Below are 25,250 nucleotides of genomic sequence, written 5' to 3' on the forward strand. Positions count from 1 at the left end.
CTGATGTCCAGACTTACAATGACACCTAAACCCAAAGATTAGGTAAGTGCTTAGTAGGATTTAGAAAAGCACTTCTGTATGTAGTTTACGGATACCCAAAAGTCAAAGATGAGATCATGTGATTTTGAAAAAAATGACTGAACAAACCCAGCTCTTTTACACACTAAACCAGTCCTTTGCAAATCTTTCACCAGCCTTCTTCAATGAATAGATTCTAGCATTCATGTTGCTTTAAATGGAAAAATCTTGGCATTTGCCAAGCAGACTGAACTTTTTATTATTGTATCGAAAAGATGAATTCATCTGCCACCTGTAACACACGCACACTACTTCAACATTTGTTAAACAATTTTAACAAGTTAGTAGCCTTCTGAAAACACTAATTGTTTGCCTATCAATGGAAGATCTCCCGGGGTAGGGGATTTGCCAGAGATCTGTGAAGTGCCATGCTGGCATCTCAAGTCTTCGTGGCTATAAAATGATATAAAACAAAAAAGACACTGACTTCAGCATGCTATATAAGTTTCTACTAACTCTTGTAAAGACCTTTACTTTCTTCCCTCAACTTCTGCAATGACCTGGCAGGTGCACCAGATTTCACTGCCATCATAAATTGAGGGAAGGCAGATTTACACCTAGCACAGATAGAAATTAGGAATTTTGGAAATGGCCAATATCAGAACTCCGGAAAGAGAAAAAATAATTTTTTCTGATTGAAAAAGAAACTGAGGTTGAGAGCAAAACTCATGGGTTTGAATGGGGGTGGTGGTGTACATATTCAGTGCACATAAGGTGGTGTGGGGGTTTGGGGTTGGGTTTTTTTGGTTTTGTTTGGTTGTTTTTTTTGTTGTTGTTGTTTTGTTTTTTTTTTTTTTTTTTTTTTAATATTCTTGGCCATTTCTCAAAATCAGGGTAAATGACCAAAAGAGGCAATGTTACCAAACCAAAAAGACATTGTTGCTTCTGAAGCATTACAGAACTTTTTTCACTTCAACTGCACAACTAAGATTAGGAGGACAAACACAATACATCCATATTCATTACTCTACACACAAAAAAGGGTTTTCAAACAGAATATCACAACCACATGAAAACAAGATAACAGTGGACATTCTGCATAATTGAGAATTTTGCGAGAAAATCATGGCATATATAGACAGTTTTCAAAAGATTCAGCTCACTTTACTGGCATAAGAAAATGTTACTCTTACACCAATACTTCCAATCTAGGACTTATTTACCATATTTTAGTTTTCTCACTCCCTACAGTTACAAAGGTTCAAACTTCTTCCAAAAGAAAATGTATACTAATCAGTCGTACACATATTCCATCTTGAGTGACAAGTAACATGCTTTCCAGAGGCAGTCTGCCAATTAAAATACAAATGGGACTATATCCAGTCTTGTAACATTTGCAGCATAGGACTACAGAGGGTCATGGGATGAGATGAATCAATGCAATATATTTGGTCACATACCACATCCTATTTACTGTGCTTGCCTGTATGGAATAAGCATCCGCTTTGCATTTGTTGAGATGCAGAATAAAACCACCACAGTTGACCAGAACCTTCTCCCACTGGTCTGAAATGCAAAACCGCCTCTAGGGCCTTAAATCCTTCCCCCTTTTTTCCAACATCATAAGAACAACTTCTTCTGCCAATATTAAGAAGGCTGCTGTAAATTCAGATTCCCCTCAGAAATGGCATTTTCTGCCTTGAAATCACATTCCCCACGGTGGGGACGGGGAACACTGCATGCACTCCTGTGTTTGGAATTTCGGGGAAACTAGCAGAAGCTAATGCACGGGGCTTCTGACCGCAGCTGAGTATCTTTAAATCCCACCTATTTCTATAGATGCAGACCAGCAGAAGAGCATTCCTGTACTAAGCTGCAGATTTTCTACACATGTGGTCTGATGCTTCCAGGAAGCAGATGGATGTGTTGCACATGCTCAAATCAACAGCCCGGCTGTTTACAGTAAGCACAGCGCTTCCCAGAATTGAAGAGTTTAATACTTACGTGGTGCTCCGTTTATTCACGTAGACACAGAAATCTAAAGCTTTCAGGGAAATCCATCACAGAAACACGGCAGCTAAAGCAAAGCCTTGTGCTAGAAGTCGCGTTGGGGAATGTCATCTGTTTGTGTTGTTACCTGATGACAGGAAGATCCATCTCATTGGGTTTGGGATTTGCAGACGTTAATTTCTGCAGCACGTCACATCGAATCTTTTCGGGGCCCATCGGCACCGAACAATAAAACTGTCTAAGGAAAGCTAAAAGGCGGCTATAAAACTTTACAGCACTTAGGATGTCCCTACCGTTGTTTTGGAGAAGCTCTTCTGAATTCACTCTCTAAAATCTCCCTGGACCTCGTATTATATTCCTCACATATTTGTTGATTTTATAGAGTCAAGGAGACGTAATTCAGAAAAGAGCGCGTCGATTGTCGAGCTCTTTCTTGGCAGGAAGCTAGGCAATAAAGAAGCCATTGCGTGACAGTATCTTCAAAAGTATTCAAGGTTACCTCCAGTTCACCATGCTCTAGCACAAAGTGCTACTTGCACGACTGCCTCATGAATTTCATCAACGCTAGAAAAGGATCACGAGGTACAGATTTCACAGGATTCATTTGGGTTCAGGTCCTTCCCATTAATAATCCTTTCTAAAATTTATGCCAGCCTTATCTCTTCAGGAGAAAGCTATCTGAAAAAATCTCTGTATGTATTGCCAACATTAATCAACTCCTTTCACAGAAAGTAAATGCAAAAATAAAAATACGATTCAATTCACTTAATGTGGTGGATTTTTTTTTAATTATTATTAATTAGTTGGGTTTTATCTGTAACGCATTAGGTTTAGACAAGGCTTATTCGAAGATCTTTGATTTTAAATTCAGTTTCTTGTGATGCATGGAAATGTCCAGCTTGTCCATTTCCATCAAAAAAAAGACAAGCTGAGGGATTGACTTGCCCAGGGACAGAGAGGAAACCTGAATCAAAGCAGAGAATTAAAAGCAGATCTCCTACAGCCTTGGCAGATTCCCGTCCAAAGGATCAGCTTTTCTTTATCTAACCACATCATCAGGCTACTGAGCACAGGGAAAGACATCCTGACAGCACCAGAACAACAAAACAGCTTTCTGCCTTGCATTCCCCAATATAATTTGCTTTTCTTTACGTGTGTTAGACACATAGATGAAACCCAACTCAGCACAACACGCAGCGAGCGCTAAATGAGAAGCAGTGGAGAGATGCCAGGCTTTTGGCTGCCCAGCCTCCGGCGGGCGAGTACATCAGCTGAGACTTCTGACTATTTGGATAGGGTTTTATTTTGTTGGAACAGTGTCTGCTGCAAGTAGTATTTTAAGGCCAAGCTTCTCAATTATGGAAAGCTGAATAAGCAACAAGTGAAATAAATCCGACATTCTTATCCTAGTCTCCAAGGATGCTTTTCCACATCACTAAAACCCCACAGGACTTGAGATAAGCAAGGAAGGTTGGCAGGTGTTGGTCAGCAGAAGCTCAAGCCCACGGTGGCAGAGATGCTGGGGACGAGACCAGCAAACATTGGCAGAGTTCACTTCAGCATCATCTACAACGGACCTGGCTCCAGCCAACCCTATTATTCTTCTGCCATCATGATAATCGGATCTATCTGCATTACAAAACCCTAAAATTAATAGAAAATAGAACCAGACAGGCACACAGATGCGTATCCTCCAATAATATATAAATTGACAAGCCAAAATACTTGAAACAGCAGAATCTCTATACCAAAAATATGCCAGGCAAACCTTAGATTAAACGGTACTCATGCAACAGAATCAGCATGCTGGCAATTAAATGGCTTTCTGCTTGAAAATGTAATTTGTAGTCTCATGCAATTAAATGTAAAACCATTAATATTAATATTCTATCATAATATTTATGCTGATAAAATATTAAATCACCCACTGCCAAACAGTTTCAAAAACAAGCCAAGCCAAAAAAACGCTCAGACTAACCACAGGTAGCCCAGCAAGTTTTACAAACTAATTAAAATAAATATGATTTAAGAGATGGAGCTTGACTAGCAAGCAAGGGTATTTTTTTTAATAATTGAAATCTTTGAATGTTTAATTTTTAAAATTGCTTCTAGCTGACTTAAATGAATATACCGCTGTGAAATCCAGCTCTTCAGAGGCCCTACGAAGAAAAGCTCAGGGCCAGAATTTCACTTGCTCAGAATGAATTAAGCACAGATTTTTTTTCAAAGCTCTCTTCTCAGCGAGGAGGAGGTGGGGTTGCAAATGTATTTCCCACCCAAGGGCTGCCACTTACAGCCAGGTTTTGACAAGATTTTAACCTGTGACTGCCTGACCCTTCTAGAAAATCTAGTGCCAGCTCTGGGTGTTTCCTTTTGCCGTTATACATTCAGATAGTAACACCTGAAGGTGCCAGGGCTCCTGCGTGGGGTCAAAGACAGCCTCTGCCCCGAAGATTTTGTCGTCTTAACGCCTGTCATGTCGGGCCACTCTTTGCAAAGAGATCTGCACGCGTTTGAAATTCTTCCTACACCAGACTTTCCCCTTTCGTATCTTCTATATCTGCTAAACACAACCAAGCTGCGGTTCCTTATCTTCTAAACCTCCTTTCGTGACATTTTTAATTTCCCATTTTTGTTTGCGCCTATCACACCTTTGTAGATCAGTCACCTGTTTGAGGAGAAAAATCTGAACCACATAAGCACTGCCTCTATACATCTTTTTCCCTCCTTCCCGTGAATATTAAAGTAACAGAAAATGAAAATCTCTGACAGTAAGCAGCAAATGCCGCCATTTGTGTGCACAGCTGTGAGCATATTTAAAGGAACGCCGAAGGGGCTCACATCTACCAAGCGCACCCAAAGATGCGGCCAAGCGCTGCTGGCTGGTGCACGCAGAAGGGACGCTGTCTTGAGAAGGTTGCGCAGGGCACGGGTGGAGGGGACAGGAGCCTGACACCCCCGAGGTAACTCCCCACGCGATCGTTCTCCTCGCAACAAGTCATAACGCACATGCAAAATAGACAAATCAAGGCTGCGATTAATCAAGCGCCAGTAATCTGTCGCAGCAGACGCCTGTATTCATCTGATGGAGCCTTTTCCTAAAGGTTTCAGGACGTTTGGTTTCAAACTGCCCATCGTAGTCCCTTCCACGGAGGTTAAAAAGCTTTCCTGCCTCTTCTAAACAACCTCAGCGACCTGTTCCCTCCCACCACTGCACAGCGAGTCTTTGGCAAAAGCCTCGTAACTGGAGCGAGAGCACCGTGACAAATCATGCCCACGACAGAACATCATCGGTTTTGACATTTTTGTCAAACTTATGAAACTACAAATACGTTTCTGGGGGTGCTGTCAGAACTCCACCGCTGCAGGATTATCTGAACTGGTCACAAACCCAGCTCCCCAACACCGGGAGCGGATGGCGAGCGTTCATCAGCAGCGATGAGCGCCGTACCAAAATCCTGCGTAGGGCACAAGAATCGAGGTGGAAGATTAACAAGGCACAGGGATGGAAGTTAAGCAACTAGATGGAGAGCACTCGAGGCTGGAGCTGCCAAAGGCTGACTCTCAGTGCTGAAGAGCTGAAAGCCCGTGAGATGGCTCCACCAAGCCAGAGTTAACAGAAAATAGAACTTATTGAGAAAACCCCATCATAAACACTAGTATAATATGTAACTAGTGACATTAATATATCAAGGGAGCTTTTCCTACATTGAATTCAGGTTGTTTTGTAACTCACATCAATATACTTGATATGATTTCAGTGGATCTGGAACAATTCACTCTATGAGAGCCTGACTTTGGGGAAGCTGTAATAATCTCTGCAGGCCTGTCACCCAGTCAGGACAAATAACAGCTTGCACTGATTTAGTGCACTGTAACAATTCAAGTCAGTACACAACAGCTGCTTATTTTATTACTTGATTTGGATAAAACAGCGAGACGTTTTCATTGAATTTGCTGAAGTTTCATCAGGGTGTGTTTTCACAGCCTCTGTGTGGGGATAGGAGGCACTTTGAAAGTCAATGCCAAGTATGCCTATTGGCCTGGTGAGCTGGACAAGATTTAGAGTTTATTCTACTCTGCTTTCAAAAGCAGCATTGCACTGTTGTTGTATTTTGCCCCTTCTTAGGGCGTACAGTGCAAAATTCTGTTTTCTTAGGTGGCTGGAGAAACAACTCAAATACCTATGAGTAACCACTACACGGTCCCGAATGCTAATGCAGTTACACTGAAAGGTTTATCGCTGATTTTTATACTCTTATTATTGGAATACTGAAGATTATGTATGCATCATGATTATCTCTTCATGAAGCCAGTCTTACTACTGAGACCATGGTCATAATACCATGAATGACTGATAAACTGGGGAGGAAGCAAGGATTTTTTTACCCTCCTGCAAGCAAGGAAGTTTACCACCTCGCAATCCTCACATACAGACGGTCCGTAAAAGCAAATCTCAGCTCCTGAGGAGCTGCCACCGAGTACAGCAATAAATTAAAATTTGAGGCAACACATTCATTTTGTCACTAAAGAATGAGCAGAATGCTGTACCACCAAAATTAGAAGCAAGTAAATGGCACTGACCTAAATTTATCCTCAACTGTATCTCTGGAAGGTACCCAGCTTGCTACAGACCTACAATTCCCTAAGGACAGTTTGTCAAAAGGGATGCTGGGGGATCATGAAGGGCTACACTGCACACAGAAAAGGCTGGGGGTGTACCATAAAAAAAATTGCAGAATTATTGCCCTATTCAATTCTAAATATCTTGTCTTTAGCAAAAGCTTGATCAAACAAAATCAAATCTGCTGGATATTTATTATTTGCTATCCCTGGAGAGTAGCACAAGGAAATCAAACAAGAGACACAGTAGGGAGCATGCAATGGTGTCTACGCTAACTTCTAGTTTTAATGTAGCTTCAACAGTGATGAACAAAGCTGACCAGTTTAAAAGTGTGTCAGTTTAGAAGCAAGCAATATGTTTAAGTCATTGTAATTATTCCTTCCAGCCAGCAACACCATTGATTTGTTGTCTCCTCCAACCAACTAACCTTCTAAGTGCTGTTGCAGGTTTGCAAGCCATGCGGACTAACATCTACCCAAATCAGACTTGAAAATTGCCATCTCCCCATTTTGTTTTTCTTAAAGACAAATATGTTGCATAAAACTAAAAAAATCTTCATGAGGCTGAAAGGTCTTAACAACAACAACATACTTGGAAATAAGTTGGGTTTTTTTCTAAAAAATTCAGAATTTAGCTTTGGAATTTGAGCATTCTACACAGATTATTTCATCTATGTTCTTTCTTATTGTTGCAATTTTGTTTTTTTCATGACATGCAGTGATAGTGCATAGTTTAACATGGTTGAAAGGTTAATTTTAAGAAAATGCATAAAGTCACAAATACATCTTACTTGCTGAAACATTGCATCCTCTTCTAAAAATCAAAACATCCTCTGCATTGAAACAGTCCGAAGCTTTATATTAGTCAGGACACACTGCCTATTTAGACATCTGGGTTTTCTCTTGATACAGAAAATGGTGCTGAATTATCAAAAGATAGTTTGGGTTGTGGGAAACATGTTTCCCATGTTTTTTAGATTCTTGCCAAACTGCTAACAGTGATTAATATTTTCTTTCCCTCTGTCAAGAGGGTGCATATTTTAAACTATCACATCACTGCTTTAAATATATGGCACAATTCCACAGTGATGTTTCCAGTGTCCCACTCACCAGTCTCGAATAGTTGTTTAAAAATACTTGGTTCATAAAACTGAAAGATGTATTGGCAGCAACGTGAAGAATTACATACTGTATTTCTCCCCCAACTATTCAGCCATGAACCCTCTTGTAGCTCAGCTATGGCATCATCCATATCTCAGAGGAGCACATCACATGCCTTTCTAAAAGGTCACATCACTCACACCACTTTCTCTAGCCCGAGAAGGCAAACAAAACAGCTCTGCAGAGATATAACACTGATGTCTGTCCACGACTGGATATTGCTAGTGAAACAGTGTGGTGACTGCCCAGAGACACGGATCTCCATATGTTCTCAGTTCCTACAAAGGAACTGATACTCTGCCCACTCTCAAGGTGTTAGCTTTTATTCGTATCAACCAACACTTGTGGCATTTCTGAGTTTTGGATAACTTCAGTGAAAAAAAATCAAAAAGAAGTCCTGGTTCTTGCAGCTGGGCCCCACTTTACCTGTGAAATTCAACATCTGCAGATCTTCTGGATAAGCTAAGCAGAGTTTGCAATTTACGATGGTAAAAGAGCACTTTGCCATGATTTGAGGTTTCCCAAGAGTGACTGAACACCAACAGCCCTCGAGTCCACATGCTTGCTTTGACTGATAAAAGGGCTCCTCAAATTCAGGAGTTTTTGTTTAAAGCCTGTTTTTTGCTTTTTACAGGAGGAAAAAAGGAAAAGCTGAAAGATTTGACTATTGTGGAATTCACAGCCAGGCGGTTTGAGCACAGAGTTTGACTCAGAAGTGTTTTTTTCTTAAAAAGGAAATTATTAAATAATTTAAGTATTCATTACTAACCAAGCATGGTTTCCTCCTTGCTTTAGTCAGGTCATCTGTGCTTTCAAGATGATGTTTCTGCACCTTGGCCTCCTCTTCCTCAAGGCTCTCGTGTCTCAAGCACAAGAGCCCTGGACAGGCAAACAGAGCCACAGCCCACAGGAGAAGACAGCCAAGAAATAGCAGCTTCCCAAGTGAGATTGGGAGAAGAATAACTGAGGTGAAGCAGTTCCTTCCAGCATACAGAAAGTGACAGCCCCATGCGTTTTTGTGGTCTTTGCATTGTGTCAAGAGTAACCTTCAACTCATCCATTGCCTATAAAGTTCCAAAAAAACCCAGTAAGCCAGGCTGATGTGAATAGACTGTCTCTGGGCGGAGTGGGCCATCAGCAATACCAGACTGCAGTTGCCAGTGCTGCTATAAAGGAGTAAAGGGTGGCTTCCACCACCAGAATACTAGCTCGGGCTATGGCATCAGATATGCCAGCAGAATCAAATGCCAGACTGCTAATAACTCAAATGTTGCAGCCCTGCAGTGAGGGGCAAAGCTATTTGATGCAGGATTCAACAGGGTGTCCTTGCCTGCCCTCCCTCATCATTTTACATGTCCTCATTAAGTCAGCAGCAGGAACCTAAAGGGACCAGGACAGGTACAAATCTCATCTAGGCAGAAGCTCAGAGAGGACTTTCAGTTAAGTAAATTTTTCCACTTTGTTAAAGTTTCTTGTTCAATACAAAGAGGAAAAAAAAAAAAAAAAGAGGCTGCCTTTCTGATTCTTTATCACTATCACAATCACATAATAGCATTGGTGAACTTAGCATATATCCTAGTATCTTGATTTTTTTTTCCTTTTAACATAATGCTGGGAAAGTCTCCAAGGCTTAAATAAAAATCTTACCTTGGCTCTCAAGCTTGGCAGGCTTTTTGCTTCTAATACAACACAGATCAGAGGGGTGTTTTTTGGCTCTCCTACCTGAAATAAGCTTATTCTCCAACATATGTTTCTATTAGTTACGAAAGCACTATATTTTTGTAACATAACTTCATGAAGTTGGGAAGGTGCCTCAGGTAACAGAATGGCATCTTTTCGTACAAACTTTCATATCACAAATAGTCTTTTTTGATACCATCACAGTCAGTAGCTAAGTATAAGAGAAAAAAAGCTAATGAGTCTCTTCTGCTTCTAGTGCCCTTTAGAGAAAACAGTCACAAAAGAACTTGCCCACACCAGTAAAAGTCCTACTAGCCTGTTTCTCCTGGTCTGGTTTACGAAAGGCAATTCACTACACACGAGCAATACGGTCAGTATCTCCTGAGACTGCCACATGTACTGAAGCTTCCACCAGTGCCTCCGAATCCTACCCTAAGGCAACTCCCGCTCCAAGCTCAGGGTCTCTACTGGATTCAATTTTCCTTTGCGTAGCTCTTCTCCACACCGGGATTTCATTTTTCTTTTCTTCTCACTTTCTTGACTGCTGGAGGAATTGGGGTAGAAAGTCATACTGAGAAAGTCGTCTTTCAGATGCAACAACATGATTAATTCAGAAAACAGCATCTGCCACCTTCCTGAGTATGATGTTCCCAAGCACTGAGACTCTGGAAACCCAAGGACACCACTCCTGGCTCAGATGAGGGCTGCACACGTCAGCCTAAACTCTTTTGAAAACACGAACATCTACATTGGTACCTCAGGGAGTACCGAGTTGTTTTTAAAACCAAAGGGCTTACACATGTAGAAGCAGAGCACACAAACATCAACTACGCTAATTTTATCTGTTCAATCTGATGAGGGGAGAGAGAAGATGAGGTGGACTCCAGGGAAGGCAACCCCCAGCCAAGGCTGTATCAAGAAACACCAAGCGAGAAGGAGACCATCACGCTCTTACAAGAACAGCCACCTCCACGGCACTCCTTGGTGCACAAGCTGGAGGTCGGTAAGGAGATCGCTCTTTCCTGGGACAATTTCTCCTACTCTCCTGGACCCTCCAAGGGGCAGAACTTGATCTTACAGGCCATGTTTCCTAGGAGACGTTAGCCTGCCCCCCACTGCAGGTGGTCCAGTTGAAACCATCTTTGCTCCTACAAAGCAGAAACGTGCCTGTTTCTCCACAAATCTGAGTAACAATCCAGGAGGAACCTGGACCTGCTCTCCCAGAACCAACCCTGCTCTTCCTGGAGACCCTCAGGGTTTTGCTCACCAGTTCTTTGGTGGGAGAGAAGAGGGCAAAAGCAAGATTCAGTAATTTAAAAACTAAACCAAAAAAAAAAAAAAAAAGACAACTGTGAATACCAACTATAAATAGAGCATCAAGTCCTGCTGTAAACTCGCAATAGAGCCGAACTAAAAATAGCAATACAAGACGAAGCAGTGCAGCACTGGTGTTGATAGGAACAGCAATGTCAAGAGTATGAATATGGAAAAGAATAAGACTTTGCTACAGTAATTATCTACCTAACACAGAACAATGTGGAATAAATATAGAAACCTTATTGCCAAAAAGGCTCCTACTCCCACATCAATGTTAGGAGAAATGAAAAAAAAACCCAGAAAATTAAGTTATAGAAGGAAATTTTTTTTTTTCTTAGATATAGTGGTATTTTTCTGGTTTGCCTTTTATTATATGGCACAGTCATTTTCTTAAGTGAGAGATCTGACCAGAATCTAGGGCTGTGCGTCTCCTGCATACTTGGTCAAAAGGTCTAGCAGCACAAGTGGGATTACTTGCTCCTGTAACAGAGGGAGACTCACAAGAAATTAAGAGACTGAACAAAAACTGTGAAGATCAGGAAAAAACCCAAACATGACCCCCAGTTCCTGTTTATGTCAGCTCATTGCTGTAGTCCTCTCGTACAATTCTCACCTCATTCACACTGGCTGTATTATAGAGCAATCTGGGCACCTACACTCAGAAGCAGGTCAAAGAAGTGAGTGCACGCAAATCTGTGCAAAACAGTTATTTCCCAGTATAGGGAAATAACTGCCTCCCAAGCAGGCTCAAACTGCATGGAGTCTTCCTAGCATCCGTAAATTGAGCGCAACACACCTGCTACCAAACACTACAGTACTGGTCAACACAAACTGCAGTTTTTGGTTATATCATAAATTCCTCTTTAGAGCAAAAAAAAAAAAAAAAAGCATAGCTATAAAATTTGTTTAACTGCTTATTTAAAAATCACATTGTTTTGGAATTTTACTAATTATTTGGTGATTGCCTATGTATTAGGAAATCTCAAAGATGAGTGGTTATTCTAAATTAATACCTAAAAACCCTAGTATCGAAACTAATCAGGTTAAATATTGGAAAAGAATGAGGAAGTTTAACAGAAACAAATTTGACAAGGTGAGTATAAAGGCATATAATCTGAGTCATGTCTATTCCTTTGCCAGATGTAGATAATGACTGTAGAAGTTTGCTACCCTTAAACCTGTATTTTATGCCACAGATAATCACTTTGCCTTTTACTGTTACTCTGTTCAATTACCCGATGTGACACAGCATTTCCATTCTTTCTTTTTTTCCTTGAAGAAACTAAACACAACACAACATGAATTCCTTGGTCTGAAAGCTCAGAATCTCATGGAGAAAAGTAAGCATGTACTTACGACCAGAGAGAGTTTCTTCCTTGTGTGATGACTCCAGTGAATTTTGTTAGCCTTCGAGCATCTACTTCAATCCACTGATAGGGGTCATTTCTTCCTGCACACCAAGCACCATCATAGAAATCATTTTCGTTAACACCTGCCTGAAAAGAAGGCAAAATCATCTTCATAAATCAGAACCAAGAAACTGGAGGTCTTTCATGGGGAAAAAGAAAAGAACACATGAAGTCATCATTCATTCCACCTACTCCTTTGGCACCAGTTTAAGACCCCCGAGACTGCCATTCTCAACAGCTATATGGAGTGACCAAAATGTTTTCTTACTCGAAGCGGGGAGGGAAATTCTGCAGAGTCCCTTTAAAACCTAAGAACCATTACATATAAATTTAAGTTAGAGTTAGAAAGCATAAACAGAGCTTCGGTTCAGTCTACCTGTCTGCGCCTGTGGCCTGATAGAGCCTTTATCCAGAACAGATTATCCACATGGTCTTCAGAGTTATGAAAGCCCTAAAAACCAGCTCCAACCCATATAAATAATGGTCAGTGCTGGAGCAATCTCCTTTCCCCGGGAAGCAGCAAAGGAGAGCGTAGGGCATATGGGAACAGTAATACTATTTCCCACCAATCTTCACTCCCAGATTTATTTATTTTCATCACTAGGGTGTCAAGGGTTAAAAATTCAGGAATGCCCAGCAGTACCCAAGTTGCGTACCAATCTATATCCCAATTTATGCTGGCAAAACCACCACAAACAGCCTTCTCAACGTTTTCAAAGAAATAGCTGCAAGGTATTTTGAGAAAGCTGTATTCCAAATAAATCTGAAATAGCACTTAAAGAAACATAGCATCTGAGGTCTTCAGGTATTTATCTCATTACTGAAGCCCAGGAAACATTTGGCACCGAGCTGGCTACTGCCATAGAGAGCACAGAAGCTTTTCCATATGGTCTTCTGAGGCTACATATATTTTTATGATACTCCATCAGTGCTTAATGTGGATTCACCATTGCCATCCATGCAATTCCAAGAATGGATATCCTGAAATATCTCCCAAATATAAATGAAGAGTCTGGAAAACTTTGTAAGGCACATCTGAAAGCTCTGGTATACAGCTACTCTGTTCAGTGGTATAGTTTCAGTTGGTGCGTATGTATACGTAAAACATAAATGAAGTACCCAAGAACACAACTGTCAATAAAGTTTCCTGAATTATCCCTCAGCTTCCCACTCTGCAGTATTAGCAAATATTACTGTCACAGCTGGGTTACAACGGCAGAGATTGACAGGTCTGTCTACCTCTATGTTTACAGACTATTTCTACCAAAATGGGCATTGGGTGGGTCTAACTCAAAGAGAGGATGCAGTTGTCAATCCCTTTTCCCAATGTGAGTCTGGTGGCATCTGAGGGAAGTGCTGCAATACATAGACATACATTCACTTCCTAAAACTTCTCGTTTTCTCAAGTATTCAAATCTACGATAGGGCAGCTTAAAAATTACTTGTTTTCCTGCACCTACCGAAATTACATTAAGATACCTACTTCTATGTATTAACTCTGATATTGTAAAGTGAAGTTTGTATAAAAGTTGATGTACAAGATAGAGAGAAAAACTTATTAACAATGAAAGATAAATTCTTCAAGGAGACCTGAACAATGGGAAAACACGAGAATATAAATATGATCACTGACCTGAGTTATAACCTTTTTCAAGAGAAGGTCTCCATGCATTTTAAAATAAGACTGAATTTGAAGTAGCCTTAGGGTTTAAAACCAATGCTTGCCAGGAAGCGTTAAGATCTGCAGAGCACCTTGAACCAGCATCATGCTAATCCCTTTCACACTGCTGAAATTCCACCAGTTTCTGCACATCAAGTAGCCTTATCTCTCGGTGCTTCAGCTGGGATCCTTGGTCCTCATTCAGATTGAGGATATTTCCTATGAGAGTGATGCTCATCAGGGTGTAAACCTCTCCTCCACATTACAGTGAGGAGAGTGAAGCAGAAAAGAGAAAGAGCTTATTTGCAAAAAAATACCCCAACCCTAATTACATGCTCAAGTCTCCATGGTTTCAACCAGACTTAAATAAAGCTAAGCATATGTTTAAGTCGTATATCAAATATGGAGAGTCTAAAGGGCACGCTTATAGTTACACACAGCGTAAAATACTGTGGCCTTAAATAGGGGCAAAAAGAGCAGAAAAAAAAAAAAGAAACCACGCTGCTACTTTTTCCTGCTCTCTTATTTCCTGAAATTTCTCTGAAGCTAAAAGAATATTTTTACTAGGTAAGAAGAAACAGGTGTCTGTGTATAACTAGCACAGAACACTACTTGAGAAAGAGGAGTTTAATCAATGAAAAGTTCTTATTGGAAATATTTCTGAAGGAAAAGAATAAAGAACCAATAAATTTATGTTAAAACTTCTTTTTTCAAGCTTCAAGTCTGTATTTTTTTCTTAAGGTGCTTGAAGTTTTAAATTTGCCCTATGGGCACTTCAAAATATTGTTTTTATTAAAAACCCCTTATAATCTCAATCAAATACTTAGTAGTTAAAATTGCTATTAAATTTCTTTGGAAAAATTTTCATTCCTGAAAGACAAGAACAATTATATTAAATATTCAGTCAAAGAATATAGCTCAAGATACCTTTTCTCAGCAAGATGTTTACTTGAATTTAAAGATTGTACATTGACTTAACAGAGATAATGGATTCGAGTTATGACATGCATAACTTTAAGCTATACAGTTTAAACACCTGCATTATCTTCATAAGTAGGAGAGTGAAGGAGCTAATGAAAACTGGAAGTAAGGACTACGTCTTAAGCAAACCCTTTTTTCCTTCACTGAGTTTCCAAGAATAACTCAAAGTCTAACTCAGCTTATTTTCACTTGTTGCCAAATGCAAAACTATTTCTCAATATGCAGTGTCTTAAGAAAAAATACCTTTTTGACCTAGGAAAAGGGACATTTTTTTCCTGTCATTCCTAAGTTATCTATAAATGTGAATGTTGAAAACTGCAATTCAAATAAAACATGTCAACTGCTTATAATGTACCCAGAAGCTAAGAAGGGAAATCAAGAGGTTATGATTCCTTTACAAATAATATGACTTCCAATTTTAATTCATGTTTCTCTTCTGAGTTAGACATGTGCAAGACAGAATAAACACTTGCTCACATTACCACTGTTCCCAAAACCTTATTCTATAATGAGGAGAAAGATATTACTGCCTAAATGTATTCAAATGAAGAAAGAAATTTTAGTCTTCTGCCACAAGTCAGCTGGAGCAGCAGTAAAAATATACCTAATATCAAATCATTTCTGCTTAAATTCTTTTCCGTTCCCAGCAGGATGATCACAAACATTATTTTGCCATAGAAACTTTGGGAGGGAAAAAAAAAAGCACGTTACTCATCACAGGTATTTATAGCAACCACAGCTAGAAGAGAAGAATTAAAGCACACAGGCTGAAAGTAGAACTTCCAATAATTTTGTCTTTTGCTTGTGTTCAAATGGAGCTTTTCAAAAGGAACTAGTGAAACAAAGAACTGAAAAACCAAAAAGCAATACATCCTGCTTGTTTGCATACACATGCTTGTATTAATTGGTTAATCTTCACGTTGTTTGGATTTCTCCAACCAGGAAAATGAGAAAGGGGAAGAAACATAATTTGACTAATTATTTCAGGTTTTAACCACTGCTAATTATTGTACAAGTGACAAATACTAATGACTTTCATCCCTGAAGGCAGAATGCCTCAGTGAATATTATTTCAGGCTATGATTTTTCCTGATGATGTTAAATTACTACTGGTTGTGCCACTACCGCAGTTGCAGGCTAGGTCTCCAATATACGGGGCATCGCTCCTGCGCTCAGGAGGTCCCAGCTTAATCACCACGTTCAGACAGGACTGGGAGCAAAATCAGGTCCCACACAGTGCAAGGTCACAAGAGAAACAGATCCTAGAAGGATCTGTTTATCCAGTCCCTCTAAGCCTGTCTGTCTTTGGAATAAAGCATACACTGACTGATAATTTCATACACTTCAAATAATCTAAACAGAAAAAGCCATAACCCTCAGAAGCCTTTGAAAAACTTCATTATTCTGCAAATTCCCTGTGAATTGAGGTAGTGCCAGTAACCTGGGGAGAACCCTACGCTTCTCAGCTGACTTCGCATCAGATGATGAGGTTGAGCAGAGAGTGGGGTTTGTCTTATTTCGGGGAGGAACGCACCGGTCACATGAATATTGTGCGACGGCACCACGGTGATACGCGGACCGTGCCACAAGGGCAGCAGCCCATAAAATTGCTCATCGCTGTACATTTAGCATAGTGCTCCGGTAAAACTTCGGCGGCACAGAGGCCTCTCGGAGCCTCTCTGACTTGGGCCAAGGGTTTTTCTTCATGTGCAGTCAGCATGAAGACACAGCTACTTAAATACCAGTGCCTTTTGCCTTTCCCCAGCATGCCGCAACCCACCCTTTTGAGCAGCAAGCAGAAATCACCAGGGACCTCATTACCCATCTGACACATCAGTCCCCTGTAGTACCTATTCTTGGTTATAAGCAGAAATCTTCTAAATACTACCGAAATTTAGAAGTCTTAATGCAAAGTAAAATTAAGCATTGAAACTCAAATGACAGGGAAGACATCTACAAATTCTAAGTGGCTTTGAAAAATTTTAAAGCGCTATTAATTTTAAACTAATCCCAAAGGAAACAGCATCTAAAGAAAAATAAAAGCAAGCCCATACATTTAACACTGCCAGTCACAGTGGTAACTCTAGGTAGTCAAGGGGTTGAGGGCATTACTCTATCTATAGTATACACTTCCAGTAAGGGTAAAAGCTTTTGAATTGAGGATAACTAGGAATCTTTATTAGAGATAAAGGTGTAGCAGAAAGCCAGGTGTTGTTGGGTTATTTGTGTAGAAGCCTCCCACGGTCCTGGGATCAGGTAAGTCGCTGTATGAGAAAAAAGCAAAAGCAGCTTTTGGGTGATAAGGAGAATCAACCCATGCAGAATTCATACAGCTCAGGAAAACAACAAGGTGAAAATCTGAATCAAGCAGAAGCGTGACATCGTGAAGCCTTTGTTCACAGGAAGAAAAGCCCCATCTTCTGAACAGAGAAGAGCAAAAACCCCATTTGCCCTGGGCAGAAGGTCCTTTCACCCGAGGCTCTGCGCAGCACTCCAGGGAGGGCTTATTCCCACAAAAAAAAAAAAAAAAAAAAAAAAAAAAAAAAAGAAAGAAAACACTGCCACAGAATGGGCAAGAAGCCATACAGTTATAACCAGCAGGGCCCAGGCATGGTTGGTACCCAGCAGGAGAAGGTAGGATGGGAGAAGCACCAGCTCTAAGGTCCTGGTTCGTGGGACACCAAAAGAAACACACTTGGTCTAATCCGAACCCGGGAGCTTTTGGGAAGGAAGAGCCGAGTGGTACCTCGCTTCTGCATGCTTCCCAGCAAAAAAAGACTGTCCCCTTGGCTTCTGCTGGAGGGTCTGGATGACATTTAGGGGAAACGTCATCCATAGGTAAGACTCTTGCACTTCTCTGTTTATTTTAATGCAGCGTTACTGGTGCTGATGTGACACCGAACCAGACGGACTCCCGGTCTAAACCGGTATGGTCGTTCCTGTGTTTAAATAAATTGGACTTTAACACCAGCCTGAAAAACGAGGACCCACAACCAACAGAGAACTCAGAGGCTTGTCTCACAGTCCTTGGTCTTATGCCACTACATAAACAAAACTGTAATAAAATAATTAAACATTCCTATAGAACCCATCTGAATACCATCTGCACACTATTTTTGTATTCATGAGAGCTTTTTTTTTTCCCTGACAAAGAATATGAAACAAAGAAGCAAAATCACTCTGATCTCAAAAGAAATTAATTATGAAGACTGCAGATGAGACCTCACACTGTGCCCAACCTGCTGTACCTGCACATTGGCTTGGAAAGGACGAGCCCGTTCCTGCCTCCGTGCTGGTCTCCGGCCACTCACCTCCAGCCAGCTCTGCCGTTTGTGGGGCTGCATAGCAAAGTTGTTTACCGAGCTTTCTGACCAACATTAATCCATTAAAACAAATAATGGAAAAAAAAAATCCACCCACCAACAAAAAGGGGGGGGGGAACTGCCTGCCCCCCCCCCAAGAAACCCACAGAGCTTTTTGTAGAGAGGCACCAGAAAAAGCTACAGCAAAGAGGGATGCTGCCACAGTGGGATTTTAACCAGGAGCGGTCCCTCCTCCCAGCAGCTGCCCACTATTACACTGCAATGGGCACCATGTGAAATTGCACTGCTAATTAGACCTCATCCTTCCTAGTCCCAGTCTGTTCATTAACTAGCAAACCCCTTCAGCTGGAGGAAAAAAAAAAATATCTAATGGAGGGTCTAATAATAAAAGGTAACTAATAAATTAAATAATCTGTGGAGATTTTTCACTGTTGACTGGGTGCTAGTATCCTGTTTATGACTTTTAGTTTTAAGTGTTGCATTTATTATACAAAAGTAACATTTTTACACTGGAAGAGACTGTAGTTCAGAAAGCAGCACTAAGGGGAAAACAGAAACACCAGAAATGGGAAAACAGAATTTGGTCCTGCAAAGCACCTAAGCACACCTTGAATATTAATTAAAGAAGCTAAACCAGATTGTATGCTAGCGACTTCTGAATTGAAGCATTTTTTGGTAGTCTAATCGCTGCCTCTGAAAAACTGCCTTAGGGCAAGAGCTTCACTTGAAACCACACTTCCAATTAACCATTGTCATTAACTACAGGCAAACAACAAAAAAAGCAACTCGCTGTGTGAGCTTCCTTCCAGGCTGATGATTAAGAGAGCTGGGACGATTTCCTGCAGTTCTGGGCCGCCTCCACCTTTCCTTGCTCATAGAGGTCTGGTTGGATTTGCACCCTCAGCACACTAAGTTTGGAATTTTTTTCTAACTCCGCCCCATGAATCCAAAGGTTATCCATCAACCTTAGTCACTTCTCTAATTCCAGTGTTTCCCCTTCATTTGAATTACATGAGCTGACAAAGTAGTCAGAACCGATAACCATCCATTGGTTCTCCTGATACAACAGTACAACCTTAAGCCATTCTCCCACTTAGGAGAAAAATTGATGTTACCTGAATATTAAGCCTTCCTCTGTGGGCCCCAAGGCCATACCGCTTTGCTGTAGAGGCATGGAGCTGGAAATCGGTAATTTTTAATGTCTCTAGACCAAGTGGAGGACAATCTACAAAACAAAAGATTGATTAAAATTTAATTAAAAAACCCAAAATAACAACACAAAACAAACAAGTATTCAACGTTTCTGGATTTCAGTTGTGCCAAACTGGCTGGGGTCCTCAGCTGGTGTAAATGAGCACAGCACCGCTGAAGTCAATGAGAAATGGCAGCTCTCATAAAATCAGTGAAGCAATACTGATTTACACCAGCTGAGGATCTGGCTTTTTGAGGGCCTCAGCTAGTTATTACTGCTTGCTATATGCTTCAGCTTTTCGTGGATATGCACAGTATTTCCTGTCAAGTGCTTTTCAGTACAAAATGCCAGTAAAATGGCCTTTTATTCTTCTCTCTTTTTGGCATTTTCTTTTTCATTTCTTGTTTTGATTTCCCCCGCCCTGTGCTCATTCCAAGCTACTGTATGAAGTTATGTTTCTAATTAAAATCTGTTCTGGAAACTTCAATCACAGTCCCTCACGTTGCACAATAGCATCTGTTACAGAGGGCTGGGAGGGCGGACGGCAGAGCTCTGCGGAGGTAATGACTAAACACAAAGAGGGCAATTTTGAAACAAGGGGCCGTGTCTCTAAGCTCCAAATTGTGCCTTGAAGAAAGAAAAGCAGATGCCATTACTTTAGCAGCTAGCCAGCAATGCGGCAAACTACAGCCTGGAGCTCTGGCTTTGGAAGATAAGACGTTGGAAAGAGTCTACTTCGTGATTATCAGAAAAATATTCTGCTCTAAAATGATCCCAGCCACCACAGTATTTAAGTGCCTCGCAATGCTTAGCGTATTTGTCCTCAAAATATCACGGTGGGGTGGGGAAGACCCACTCTCAGTTTCACAGGAGGTGAACAAAAGCACAGGGGAACAGTTTGGGAGCACCCAAATTGTACAACAGAGCACACTTTAGGGACCCTGAAGTCAGCGCCAGCTGGAATTGGAAAGCCTGCGTGGGGCAGAGGTGGAAAGAAGTGTCATCCTTAATTATTTCGACCGGGTACTTGTAAGGTTAGACTCGGTTTTGCACTGCCGTGGCCATATCGCTTCTGGGTTTGGATAGAGGACAGATATTTGCCGCAGTCGAGCATGGGATGTTTGCTGTAACTTGCACAAGGGGCTGGGACAGAGGCAGGAGCTGAGCACCAGTCATGGAGCCCAGACCCCATTCCCAATCCCCAGGCCACCCGTCCCGTCCCCAGAGCATCCCTCCTCCCGCCTGCCCGACACCTGGGATCGCCATCTCGCTTGTGCCACAGCTGCTGGAGAGTCGTCAAAGAGCGAGCTCGCTCTCATGCTCTATACCTGTCTCCCGCTTACATTTATATTTTTAATCATTCACCAAATTGGCACGAGGGGACGTACCTGAGAATCGCATCCTGGCCGTCTCTAACTTTCAGGTGTAGTTTTGCATTACTGTGCACAAACTAGCAAAATGTATGAGATTTCCTATGCTTCTCCTTCGCTCATAACAACCTAAAATCCCTCAGGAAAAACGTTACGTGCTGTCAATTCATGCTTCTATTTCTTTGTTCAGCCTTAAGAAAGTTCTCTCACAAATCCAGGGCCAAATGTCTCCATCAGAGGCAGTAAGGACAAATGCTAAATATTAAAATATTTTCTAAAGCACCAACAGTGATCATGGCCTTACACAAGAGACAAAATGTAGACAGTTCCTCGTTTCGAAGAGCTTTCAATCTAATTATCCAAAACAGAGAAGAGTCAGGATGTATATGGAAAGCCAGAGGAAGGAATAGCTCAGAGGATTTTTGTTTCATTGGCTGATTGTTTTAATTGCATTTCCTTATAGAGCGTTTCATCTTTCATCATACTCGGAATGGAAGAAGTCTCAGGCTCTGACAGCTCTCTACTGGGAGTAAATTATATAGCTGGGAACTGCCTGCCTTTCTTCAACAACTTCAGTCCTCAGGACAGGTTTGGAAATCAATCTCACGGTGTAATCCTGTAAACTTTTTTGCACTTCGGTATATTTTGCTGTGTGAACAGTCTCACCGTTCCCAGGCTCTCCAAAGCTTCCCAGAAGTACCCGTGCCAGGCCTGAGCTGAAAATAAAAGCAAGCTGCTTTTCTATACTCAGATGAGCCTGGCAGCTGCCTGGTAGACCTCGCTGAAGTTACCTGGAGTGACACAGACCTGCCAGCGTATGTACGAGAAGCGGGTTTGGTTTTATTCGGACTGAAATTTATTTGGACTGACCGATTTACTATAAAACTGCCCTGTTTTGGGGTTGCCTGTGGATTTCAGGGAGGCTTTCTTAGACTGCAAGATGGGTATTTACAGGCTGAAAAAATCCCCTGCATATATTTGCGTGTATTTCCTCTGTTTCTAGAGAAACTGAAGCCTAATAAGACTCAAAAATGATCGTACGGATCTCAAACGTGCCTAACTGCTCTTTGTTTTCCAAGGATGAATTATTTGTATTGTCTGTGAACTCATCAGATTAACAGGCCATTATTGCGAAATGCTCAATTTAACAGGAGTTTTCAGTGAAAGCAGGATTAGGCTCTCAGAGCAGGCAGAAGCTATCTGTGATATGCAGTACAGATACCTTTGATGAAAACTGGGCAATGCGTTGTTACCAGTATGTTGTCCTTTCTCAGTGTGCTCAAGCTTTACGGTATTTCAAGTGAAATCTTTAGGATCTTTACCATCAATTCAATAGTATGCAGGAATTTATTTTTTACTGTTATTTATATAAATTAGTAGGAGAACAGCTAACTTGCTTTCTCTGGCCGTGAACTAGACTTTAAGCTGTGACTTCACTAACTAACTTACCAAATCACGTATAGAATTTTTCTTCTAACTTGGTAAGAAAAATCAAGTCTTTTGCTCCAATACTTGACTGAAAATTAGTGGAAAGCATTCCTTCACAGTTGGCCCCTCTTTCTCCAGTGACCATCCCAAACCGGGATCAGAGCAGCAGGATTCTCCATAAAAGACCATTGACCTTTAGATGTTTCCGTCTGTGCAGCTCTGCACGGTGGTGATATTCTTGGAGTCATCAAGCCTATTGTTTGCAGTAGCTTTGATGTATGGAATTTGTGCTGTCTTCCACAAGAGAAGACCTTTGATTTTGCTTTTAAATGAAATTATGTCTTCTATTTATAGCCATAATATTTGACTACTAACATTTTAGGAATATTAATTTTTTCCACATGCACATGAATTCCAGTGTGAATAAAGGGATGAAGAGAGGAGCATATTAGACCAAAACATCAGTCTGTAATGTACAGAGATGGTCGGGGCAAATTTTTCAGTATGGCTTCATCTGATTAACTCCAAGTTACTCATTATAATGCAATACAATCCACCTAAAGTTGCCAATTCACTACTGAAAAAAACCCAACAAAACCTGAGTCAGATCAGTGCTTTTAATTTTAGCTAAATTATTTTGTTGGTGTGTGTCCCCCCTGCTTCTTAAAGCTACTAGAGATAACCAGGACAACCTATTTTTGAAGAATATACAGGAAAAGAAACTGATTTATGGCATTCATAAAGACAGTACTTTTAAAGTATTGCTTTAGTATATTTTATTTAACTTTAAGAAATCTTCCATATAACAATGAAAATTGCTACACAATCAATAAGACTGTCTTAATGATTTTGTATTCTCCATGCTAGTTTGAAAAACATTGGCAGAAGCTACAGAAATTGGGTAGCATGAATAATCAGAGCAGTTCATACCTTATAGATTCAACTGGAAATGACCTAGTTATCTGGTCATTTCTTTAACTGGTTGAAAAAGTAATCATTATAAAATACAGGAAATTCAACTATAGCTTCAAAAGACATTTAAAACCACCTACTATGTACATAACAACTTACTAACAAAATGCAGCTAGAGTATTTATGTTTTAGAACAACCAAAAAGCAAGCATTAAGCTTGTAGGTGCAGGGAAGAGGCTGAGTTACGGACATTTCTCTCCTCCTGGCCCATATCCAGCCATGATTTCATGTGCGATTTGCAATGTTGAATAGGTATTCACTTTAGAAACAAGCCATTAATAAGATGTCTGGATCAAATTAATTAATTCCAAGACCTAAAAAGAGATGGGACTCAGATTCAGACTTAATAACATTTGTATCTTGAACAGATTTCTTGTGAGGTTTCCATTTCGAAATAGCTTTCCTATTAGCTATGTTAAATGGCTATATCTCAGTGTCCATTAGTTTCAATTATGCCAGACAGATGATTGCATCCCAGCTAAGGGCAGCAAGGGATTTCTGATACTCCGACACCGTTAGCAATCACCTGTCCCTTGAAGTCAGGAGGGGGGAAACGCTTGAGAATTACTTCAGTCACAACCTCATCTCTTGAGATCTGAATTTACCAGTTATAATTTAGGGCTTGCCTTTACTGAGAGCACTACCTGAAAGAGCTCCCTTCTCCAGCCACCACCAACTCAACTTGCAATCTCACCGTGGCTCTGTGCAAGGATATTAGACCAAGTTTGAAAGCCATTTCAGCCTCATGATGGTTGTGCCCTACTGATGCAGCATCTTTCACTGAAAATGTGGTCAAAAAAACCAACTTCTGCAGAGCCAGCTTGGTTGTCTTTACACCTGCAGTATAATTACAGCTGCACTGCTGCAACATTAACTATTCTTTATGATAAAACTGTACTAGCAGGCATTCTTAGAAACATATTAATTCCATGAGGAGAAGATATAGGTATGAGCAGGGCAAGGAAAATACTTACGTTCATCTTTATTGTCTAAATTATTCATTTATTTTCTTCTGGCCTAAATAAAGATTGTCAGATAAGCAGTTTGTCTTTATAGCTCTTGTATCTAATAAGGATGCATTTAGGAAATCATTCTGTACTGTTCTTTCAGAGGCACAGCAGACAAAAGATTGTTTTATTTGAAGAATATTTTCCATCAATTTAGAAATATGTTCAGTTTTTCAAATGGAAAGCAAAAAAGAAACATCGTGTTTCCTCTTCATTTATATTTCTAAGAGACATACCTATAATTCTTTTCAATTCCTGCAAGTCTGTGCTTGTCTAACGCCTCATGCACAGGGCTGCTCAGATCTAGAAATGGAGAAATATCAGCCTTGTGCAGTCTGACAGTCTCCTTGACATTTAGAGGCAGAACGTACTCTGACTATTTATTTTTTGTGATTCTACAGGTGTTTTAGCTCCAGGAGCTTTGTCATTTTAAAATACGTAAGAATCCCCTTGCACTTTGAACATATTGTTTGGGGAGAAAGGATGTTACGCTACAGAGATACAGAAGTTCAGAGAAGACAAGGGTGAGGTCAAGGCAGTGCTGATGGTGAGTTAACACAGAATTTTCCTTATGCAAAGAATGGTTTTAGTGCCAGGATTTTTTGTTGCTGTTGGTATCTGTAGCTTTGCATTTGGGGCTTGAGCGTGCAGCACCAAGGTCAACAGAAGAACATCACTGTGATAAATTGGAAGACCTCATCACCCTTCCACTGTAACTGATTTCTTTAAGTCGTGCATTTTCCATCAAAACATACATTGCCAGTGTGGTTTTCAGTAATGCAGCACATCCCAAGTTATCACTGCATTCAGCAGCAGCAACGGACGCTGAAGTATCTTTAAAAATGCTGCTGGTTGGTTTAGAGGGTCAAAACCACGTTGCACATCTTGGCCTTGGTGTGGCCAGAGTTTGCCCAAGTTGGGGGATGACAGTGCCCCGTAGGCACCCGCAGCGACAGAGATGATGTGTCACTGTTGGAAGAAAAGCAGATATGGTGCCAGCACGATGTGCTCTAGGATGCTATTTCTATTTCTAGTAACAACCTATCACTGTAATTAATACCAGTTTCTTCTTTCTGTATCCCCATTTGCCAATCAGACT

General features: G+C 40.8%; 1 protein-coding gene across 1 annotated transcript in view; it reads right to left on the reverse strand.

Annotated features, from left to right (window-relative positions):
• CPXM2 (carboxypeptidase X, M14 family member 2) overlaps positions 1-25,250 on the reverse strand; it is a 79,826-nt gene that overhangs the window by 34,719 nt on the left and 19,857 nt on the right. Inside the window, exons 2-3 of the mRNA XM_049811212.1 lie at positions 19,298-19,407; positions 12,166-12,305 (exon numbers count right to left, since the gene is read on the reverse strand). Coding sequence (XP_049667169.1) covers positions 12,166-12,305; positions 19,298-19,407 — 250 coding nt within the window. The remainder of the gene's footprint in view (positions 1-12,165; positions 12,306-19,297; positions 19,408-25,250) is intronic.

This window comes from Accipiter gentilis, chromosome 9, assembly GCF_929443795.1.
Source record: "Accipiter gentilis chromosome 9, bAccGen1.1, whole genome shotgun sequence".
In the NCBI taxonomy this organism is placed as follows: Eukaryota; Metazoa; Chordata; class Aves; order Accipitriformes; family Accipitridae; genus Astur; species Astur gentilis.